The following is a 9,880-nucleotide window of genomic DNA, read 5'->3' as shown; positions in this document are numbered from 1 at the left end:
TCAGCAGGTGAAGATTGAACATCAGAAACCCGGTGGGTTGTTGCAGGAGATGGAGATACCAGCGTGGAAGTGGGAGATAATTAATATGGATTTTATTGCAGGTTTGCCTCGCACTCCACGGGGGTATGACTCCATAAGGGTTATTGTTGATCGGCTGACAAAATCAGCCCATTTTCTGCCAGTTCGGACTACATACTCAGCTGAAGATTACGCCAGGCTATATATTAAGGAGATTGTGAGACTGGACGGAGTTCCTGTGTCTGTTATTTCCGACAGAGGTGCCCAGTTTACAGCTAATTTCTGGAGATCATTTCAGGAGGGATTGGGGGCCCAGGTGAGTCTGAGTACAGCATTTCATCCCCAGTCCGACGGACAGGCTGAGCGCACTATTCAGACATTGGAAGATATGTTGCGTTCCCGTGTCATCGATTTCAGAGGTAGCTGGGAGGATCACTTACCGCTTGTTGAATTTGCTTATAACAACAGCTACCACTCCAGTATTCAGATGGCACCATATGAGGCTTTGTATGGCAGAAAATGCAGATCTCCGATCGGTTGGTTTGACGTGGGTGAGATTCAATTAATTGGTCCAGATGTGGTCCAGCAGGCAGTCGATAAAGTGAAACTGATTCGAGAGCGATTATTAGCGGCCCAGAGTTGACAGAAATCTTATGCTGATAAACGACGTCGACCGTTAGAGTTCCAGATTGGTGATTGGGTATTCCTGAAAGTGTCACCTATGAAAGGTGTTATGAGATTTGGCAAGAAAGTAAAGCTCAGTCCGAAATATATTGGGCCTTATCTGATTATTCGTAAAATAGGCAAAGTGGACTACGAATTGGATCTGCCAGCTGATTTGGGAGCGGTACACCCGGTATTCCATGTTTCTATGCTTCGTAAATGTATTGGTGACCCTTCCAGAATCTTCCCTTCAGTTGATCTACAGGTCACCGAGGAGCTATCTTACGAAGAGCAGCCTATAGCCATATTGGATCGTCAGGTAAGAAAGTTGCGGAATAAGGATGTGGCTTCGGTTAAGGTACTGTGGCGGAATAATAACCGTGAAGAAATGACCTGGGAGGCTGAGGAACAGATGAAGAAAAAGTATCCTCACCTATTCCCAGTACCTTCAGGTAATCCAAATTCTTTGTTGAATTCTGTTGATGTGTGAATAACTTGTAAGTGATGGCTATAAGAGAAACTCCCCCGGATATTATATAAGACCCGTAGAATTAATCCAACATTCGAGGACGAATGTTCTTAAGGGGGGAGGATGTTATGTCCCGTAATTTTATACATTGGGACAACCCGGATTAACTATGATAATTTAAGGCCAAGGCTATTCCGGGATTTGAAGTCGGGACTGTTGACCTTTGATTTTATTTTGAGACATAAGTTATATATGAAATTGTGGGCATTGAACACTTAGGAAAAATTGGGACCACAATTCATAAAAATTGGAATTAAAAATGTTGTGCAAAAGTGCCATGGTGGCCGTGTATATTGAATGGTCCCCACACATTGTGTGGCCAATTTTAATTGGTCCAACACATTGTGTGGGCCAAAGACAATATAGATATTTTGTGGACTTAATATATGACCTCTAAGTCATCTCTCACCATTCCAACACTTAGAAAAAATAAGAACTTGAGAGCACCCTTCAACCCACTGTTTTCGGCCAAGAGGAGAGGAAAACCAAGATCATTTTTAGCCTCTCCAAAAATAATTCCTTGGTGTAAACCCACTATATTGAGGTCCCTAAGTAGCGTGGAAGAGTTGTTTGGGTCATCCAACCATTCGTTGTGTCAATTGCTAACCCTAACCAAAGTGTGGACTTGGAGAAGAAAGGTAAGTTTTGCTCTTGTTTATGTGTTGTGGACGTTTAATTCATGTTGTAGTATGTTAATATGGATGAAAATCATGAAATGTAGTATGTTGGAATTTGGGTCGTGTATGGTGTGTGAAGTTGTGTAAATGGGTGTTGTGATTAAGTGATGAATTAATTCTATTTAGTATGTTGATTGTTGTAGGGTGAAGAAATGAATGAGAACTATCGATGTATGTATATAGGTGGGTATGTAGCCGTGTATATAGCCTCCAATTTGTAGCAAAGAATGAATTGATATCGCTTAGCGTCGTAATGGTTGTTGTGATGATTTTTATGTTGAAAATGAGAGTTAATGTCCCAAAAATTGATATGGTAAATGTGCGGACTGATTTGGAGAATTTTGTGCACTTAATGCAATCTTTATTTATGAGAACCATCGACATATGTATATGTGTAGTGTGGACTAATGTGGGTCATATAATATGCCGAAGATCGCATTAATATCGCTTAGCGTTTTAATTGTCGTCGTTATGAATTCTAGTTTGGAAATGAGCAATTAATAACTCAAGATTGATGTTGAGATTTTGTGGGCTGATTTGAGTCTTATTGTGCGTTTGATGTAAGTCGTATATTTGTGAAAATGACATCGATATATTGTGGATTGTGATACAAAACATGACTTGAAAAGGAGGAATGTGAAAAGGGGGGGGGGGGGGGGGGGGGGGCTGCTCACGGTTTAGGGGGCTGTTTTCGGCCACTTTTGGAGCAAATTGTTGGATGGTTGGAAACATTATGTGAATTGTTTAGAATGTTCTTGAATGTTGTTAGTATGGGTTTGGGTTAATAATCGAATGTACGAACGATATTGTGGCTTGAAAGTAAGCCATTGAATTGAATGATTGGAAAGTTGTCGAATGGTGTAAAAGAGAGCTACTATTATTATTTTGCCTTTCGAATTGATTATCGATGTTACTAGGTTGGTTATTGTGGTTGTTGTTGTTGATTTTGAGCGAGTTAAATTCTCGGGTTGGCCTATTTACAGGGGAAATGCTGCCGAATTTTCTGTAGAATTTAGAGTTAGTTGGAATAAATAATTGCTTAAGTGCCTATGTTTGTAGACCTTGGGGAGCCCGAGGCGTAGATTGGGATTTACTTTAGATTGACTATCTTGGAGTGCGTACGAGGTATGTAAAGCAACCTTCTTTTCTTGGCATGCCTTAGTTTCACATAGGCTAGATTAGAGCCTTAAGGAAATTCCAAATCCGAAATCCGAGCATGATATGATCTATATATATATATTCCTTGGCACTCTTATGTATGATTTGATGAAATATGAACCATTATGTTTTTGAAAGAAGTGATTTCCAAACTTTGTACAAAAAGGTTCCACTTTAATGAATTTCGTAATTTTTGAATGTCATATCTTTCGCATAAAGGCTCGGATTTTTCCAACATTTTCATAAGAGTGTGCATGATGTATAATGAGTATGTTTTCCATAAGCGGGCCTGATTCGGGTCGATACCCGTCCGTGGGTCCCGCGACCTTCCTTTATGTAATTCGGAGAATCTTTGAAACAATTTGGTGTGACCATTATTCCGATTTCAAATATGATCATTTTACTTATGTTTGAAGTTATGACAATGATTTTATGCATATGACTACTCACGACTCTATTCGTGCATTCTGTTATTCCTTTCGCCGAGTCCCGGGCCGGTTCTGTTATCGTGCGCATTTTGATATACTCCGGAGTTATGCTGTGTTTATGGTTCACCGAGGTACTCGCAAAAGAGGGTCGGGTTCCACCTATATTTGGTGTTATGCTGTGTATGGCGTTATGTTGTGATGTGATATGTGACGGGGATACGGAGATTTGAGACTTTCTGGTGTTATGCTGTGTTATGGCGCCATCGATGGGTGGGCGACCATATTCTCCTATACCGATGCATGACTTACATGTTTTTGAAAGTAAACAAATTTTGATATGTTGGATTTGCATTTATGTTTGATACTTCCATTTCGTTTATATCTCAGATTTGCTTTCTGTACATTCTGCTTTGCATACTCAGTGCATATTTCGTACTGACCCCCTTTCTTCGGGGGCTGCGTTTCATGCCCGCAGGTACAGACGCACAGTTTGGTGATCCACCGGTTTAGGACACCCCCTCTTTGCTGTTGGAGTGCTCTTCTCCTTTCAGAGCATATCTTTTGGTATATATTTTTGTTCGCTATGTATGTATATATTCGTTCAGGGGTACGGCGGGGCCCTGTCCCGCCATATGATTCGTTTGGTCTGTTTAGAGGTCTGTAGACGTAATTGTGGGTGTGTGTGCCTACTTCTGTTCAGTTGTGTTTATATGACCCTATTCGTTATGGCAGCCTCGTCGGCGTGCATTTTGGATATGTTTTGGGCCGTTGTGCCATTTGATAGCCTTGTCGGCTTTTGACACATTTGATAGCCTTGCCGGCCTTTCGATATATGTATATGTATATGTTGCGCTGAAGTGTGTCGATACGGTTTGATATAGTTGAGACGACATATAGCAGTTATGGCCGTATTTGCTATTTGTATGTGATTCGATATGGATAGGTATGTCAGGGCGCCCAACTCGGGCGCCAGTCACGGCCTACGGGGTTGGGTCGTGACAGTTTGTATTGGTAAATAATTTACGGATGTTGTTATGGTTATTCATCCCCATGATCACACATGAATTCAACATCCATGCATACATTTCATCCTACATTTCTCATGGTACGTGATGTGGTCCCAATGGATAAATTGATGGAAAAAGATTATAGAAATGTATGATAAGAAAGTGAAGGATAAAAGTCACCTCTAGGCTGCGTGCGAAGTGGCTAGTGTTGTGGAAGTCATCTCTAGGCTGTGTGCGGAGTGGCTAGTGTTGTGGAAGTCATCTCTGGGTTGTGTGCGGAGTGACTGGTACATGGACTTCGCAGGTCCCCATGGGTTATGACTATCGAGAAGTGAATTTTTTACGCCCGTAGCAAGTGTGTACAGTATGAGACAGTTGGTCAGTGCATTGCATTGCATCACACCTGCATTTATATTACCTCTGTTACGGTCCGCTTTTACGCTCGCGCATAAAAGGTTCTCATAACTTGGCCTCTTTGTCGTGAACAAACAGAGTCGCCACCTAATTTATTGAATGGGAATTAGGAAACCAATTTAAAGATTAATTATTGAAAACCTTTAAATAAAATCCAGAGAACGGGTAAGGGTTCTGGTGATCTCCCGAGGAAGGTTTTAAGCACCTCGGTATTAAGGATCCGCCCAATGCGATTTACCTACTGATCTAACATTTTATGGCTAAAAATTTGTATAGCTTATTTGTCAAATGTGTTTATATGTATAAATTTTGAGAGATGCATATTCATGGATAGTAATTTAGAAAAAAAAAATGTACATTTTTTATTTAGCTTTAGGGAGTGTTTACTTTTGAAAATCATTTTTAGCATTTCAAATCATATCTTTAATTCAATTAATGAATTAAGTCTATAATTTACTAATTATGAAGGAATAAATCTCTTTAAACTGTGTACGGTTTATTAAGACTTTGAATTATTATTATAACTCAACTTCTTAATCCGCTAATGAACTCATTTGTTTTTAACTCAAAAGATATAAGATCTTCAAGTTATTTAACAGTAAGTGTTTGAACCTTTGGCCCTTTATCTTGAAAACTTATGCTAAAAAAGTAATTGGACTTCAAGTTTCACAAATTCATTTATTTTACAGAAAAAAAAAAGGTATTTGAACCTCAAATTAAAAATTAAAAAAAAAAATTGCTTTGAAGAAAAGGGTGATTGGGCTTAAACCCGGTGAATTCTGCCATTTCATTTTGGTGGAATCCAAATAATTGCTAAAAGACACCACTTGATTCCAACGTTTTTTTGAAAAAAAAAAAAAAAACAATTACTATGATGGCAAACTTGGATACGTAACTTAGAAAGGGTGTCTGCCTCTTGTGCAACTTCTAACATTTTTCAATTCATTTACATCCTAATTTTGAAAGCCAAATCATTTGTGATAAGATAAAAGAAAACATGATCAAACTAGTCCATAGTGTGGCGACTATATTTTCACATTCTGCTCTGGGAAATCATCTGGTTTAAGTAAAAACAAGAGTAAAAACGTTAGTCATTTTCTTGTACATCCACACAAATACAAGCTGCAAAAAGAAAAAAAAAATATAAGCAAAGAGAAGGAAATTAGCTACTGGCGCTCATAGCCGAATTTGTGCTTCGACGAGGCTGCTGCACTGCTGGTATTAATGTACTGCTGGTTGGGGCCGACTCGATAATATTATGTTGGGCATTATGGAGAAAAGATGAGTGCATTGGACTCGCTCGGGAGAGTTCATAAATAGAAAATGAAGGAAAGGATTAGCATATAAACCAAAAGGAGCTAGTAGTAGTACTAATCTTAACATGGAGATAGACAACACAGATTTTGTGTATTAAAGTCAAAAGTCCATTTAGCTATCAACAATGAAACTTGAAATTTAGAAAGTCCATTTAGCTATCAACAATGAAACTTGAAATTTAGATGGTACATCACTGGAGCTTAAATCATTTTAAAAGAACGGAAAAGGGCCAAAATTACCCCTGAACTTTGAAAAATTATTTATTTATAAACAGACTGCCACGTGTCCTAATCCTAGGCGTCCCCCCCCCCCCCCCCAAAAAAAAAATTTTTTTTACCCCACCCAAATAAACCCAACCCGACCCGCTCTCCTTCAATTTTTTTCCCGTTGCTTTTGTCATTTCCTTTTGGTATAAGAATTGTGGTTCAGAGGCCACCTCTGAGTAACATATTTGCTGGTGGAAGCCCCTTTCTTGTGGAAGTTACAACATTTGAGAAACTATGAGCTCTTTTGCATTTTTGTAACATCAACTAGGATTATTTTCTATGATTTGCTTCAGTTAGTCCTTCGTTGTAATCAACTTGATTCTCTGTCGAAATGATGTCAAGAGACACCAGTTAGAAAATTCGCATATTCGCTCCAAAGCCTTCAGTTTTGCTTTAAATAGACTCAAACACTGGCCACCTCGAGACAAACTAGTAACCAAATTCAGCTGCTTCATGAAGGAGAACGGGTTGGGTAAATTGGAGGAGAACGGATCGGGTCGGGTCGGGTTTATTTGGGTGGGGTAAAAAATTATTGGGGGGGGGAGGGGTGGGATGGCCAAAACACCTAGGATTAGGACACGTGGCAGTCCGTTTAGATTAGGGATAAATTTGGACCATAGTATAATGGAAAGGGCATAATTGACCCAATAGTATAACGAAGGATATAAATAAACCATTTCTCAAAGTTCAGGGGTAATTTTGGCCCTTTTCCGTTAAAAGAAAGAAACAAAATATGTCCTAAACCAATCAATTAGCAACCACAGAGAATAACAGAACTTCGAACAAGGAAAACAGAGAATCTTATGGATCCACCAAACGGGTTTCTTTGCACAGAAAGCTTAAAGGAACACTAAATAATAGTTCGTTCATTATGCACACTCACAAAAGGTAAAAGATACCTCACCCATTATGGATTACGAGAGTGTCTTTTCGACAATGAATATTAATATCATTTTATCAAAATTGAGATACTATATTCCTAGTTTCCCCCATTAGCTTTCTTTTGAAATAACAAATCTTTCCTGGAAATCCAAAAAGATTGTGAGAGACAACTGACCGTCAAGCGTCACGCTGGTCTCTGCTGGAAATTTAAACCTCACGTAGTTTTTTTGGTCTCTGCTGGAATTGTAACCTCGTTCCCTGATTTTCATCCACTATGCCACACTCTTGGGTGCAGCCATCAGACCTTTTATTAACCCCAGAATCCCATTACGCATCTCAGAAACAGCACTTGGACTGAGCTGTTCCAAATGGGAGAACCATAAAGTATTTGCATCTTGGGTTCCACTGCTTGCACACCACTGACAGATGACTCGTGCAATAGCTAAGACATACATGCCACAATCATAACCGTTGACTTGCTTTGGCGTGTCTGGACACTCTCTATAGGTGGCGTTGGATGCTGTATAAGGAAGAGTAACCTTGTATACCAGTTTGGAATGATACTCATTCATGCACCCGGAGCTGCTGTCATGATGTACAAATACATTGGAGTTTCTGTCAAAAGCCAGTAAGCTCCAATGACTCCCACCTTCAGCCATGCACACGTCAGAATTATCGTTGACAGGTAAGAGAATCAACTTCCTTCGAGAAAGATGAAGTGGTTCTATAAAATCCTTCAGGCTTGCAGGATCAGGACACTCTTTAATCCAGAAAGCAATAGAAGGTGGTACCAGTAATATGTCGTCAGATGGAAAGAGTGAGCTGAGATAGCTAAAATAGAACTCAATGATGCGGTCATTGAGATAATTAGGACCATTGAGAATGTCCAAATCTGATCGCCTAAGAACGACATCGTTGTAGCTGAGAATCTTCTCATCTGCTTTGGATTTAGCCATGGCGCCAATGATAACTCTTGAATGGAATCCTTCAAATGGCCTTGAATGTCCCAATTGAAGATCTTGAAATAAACTTTACAAAATGGAGTACAAGAGATTCCTCAAGAATTTGTAGATAGTACGACACTACAGCGAATTGAGTTACGGGGATGCACTCCTTCCCTTGTGGAATCCGCTAAGAAGATCCAAAAAGATCAAGAGGAGGGGTTCGGAAACAGCATTCTTAAAGTTTATGCCTTTGACACAGCCAACCTGCAGGGGTAAGTAAAATAATTAAAGAATGAATCTTCAACAGCCATTATATGTTTTACCAATGAATGAGAATTCTCATTGATTTTGATGAAAATGTTTTGTGCATAATTCCTGGTGTATTGTTTGATTGTAATAAGATAGGTAAAATTGAGTACTACCTCCGTCCCAAAAAGATTGACACTTTTCGCTTTTCGAGAGTCAAACGAGTTATTTCTTTTACCGTAATTTTTTCATACGTCTTTCAAATATTTTAAATTATTAATTATGGTGACTTATAGTACTTTTTACGTAGTTTTCAAATATGTAAATTTTATTTCGAAAAAAATAAAAGATTCTATGTTAAATCATACGGTCAAAATTAAAATTTTTAACTCTCAAAAAGCGAAAAGCGTCAATCTTTTTGACACAGAGGGAGTAGTTATATAATTTATTACACATGATTGGTCATTTTTACATTTTTGTTTTCTTCCGGGACATCTCACCCGGGAAATGAATACACAAGATTGAAAGCAAATAAAAGCAAAAACACACAATCAATTAAACGGGCCTAAAGATTGCCTAAAACGTAGTCATACTACCAATAGAATGAAAACATAACTGACTGAAACCTTGAGCCAGATTTCTCCAATTTATCTCATTTTTCTAATTCGATTTTCAAATATCAGCACATGATACGTTCATTTTACCAATTAGCATGGACTTCAATTAATTCCCACACAAGAAAAATTCAATGACCAACTCTTTTAGATCCAAACCCCCTTGGAATTTATCCTTACTCTATATTCCATAAGCAATGTAAAAATCAACTAATAATCTCAAATATTTGTTGAACTAGAACACCCAGGAAGCAAAATTATTAAAAAAAAAAAAAAAAAAACGTTCACAGAAATTAGGGTAGAGAAAAACAAACAAGTCAAAATTGAAAAATGGGTAAAGAAATGGACCTTAATTTGTAGGCAACAATTAAGCGAACACCAGTTGAAACTCTCAACTACGAATAAAACTTCAACCGAAATGACAGGGCGTTTCAAAGGAAAAAGGGTCTGTTTTAAAGGGCTTAGGGTGGTGTTTACGGGTGAAAAAGAAAAAGAAAAGGGGCGTTTGGTTGCTGTTTCTTTTTTTTTTTTTTTTTTTTTGGATTTTTCGGTGAAGTGATGAAGGAGATGATGCGGTGGGGGTGTGGTTGGGAGATGGTCAAAATGGTATGTTTATGGTGAGTAAAAAATTGCAGGAGATGATGATATATTTTTTTTTTTCTGCCGTCACTTTCTCTCTCTTATCTATATCTGTGCTCTATTCTCTATATCCGTCTC

The 9,880-nt window shown here is 38.5% G+C and overlaps 1 protein-coding gene across 1 annotated transcript; it reads right to left on the bottom strand.

Annotated features, from left to right (window-relative positions):
* Positions 1-5,892: 5,892 nt before the first annotated feature.
* LOC132609643 (NEDD8-specific protease 1-like) lies at positions 5,893-9,880 on the bottom strand. The gene is made up of 2 exons (XM_060323714.1): positions 9,512-9,880; positions 5,893-8,567 (listed from the first exon to the last, which is right to left on the bottom strand). Exon 2 carries the CDS (start codon positions 8,313-8,315, stop codon positions 7,632-7,634), a length of 684 nt encoding a protein of 227 aa, XP_060179697.1. The 5' UTR covers positions 8,316-8,567; positions 9,512-9,880; the 3' UTR covers positions 5,893-7,631.

This window comes from Lycium barbarum, chromosome 9, assembly GCF_019175385.1.
Source record: "Lycium barbarum isolate Lr01 chromosome 9, ASM1917538v2, whole genome shotgun sequence".
Lineage (NCBI taxonomy): Eukaryota > Viridiplantae > Streptophyta > Magnoliopsida > Solanales > Solanaceae > Lycium > Lycium barbarum.
This window is presented reverse-complemented; position numbering and strand designations above follow the sequence as displayed.

What these genes read in the sequence shown, in the direction of transcription:
- LOC132609643 (XM_060323714.1), bottom strand. Translation starts at nt 8,315, where the DNA reads ATGGCTAAATCCAAAGCAGATGAGAAGATTCTCAGCTACAACGATGTC.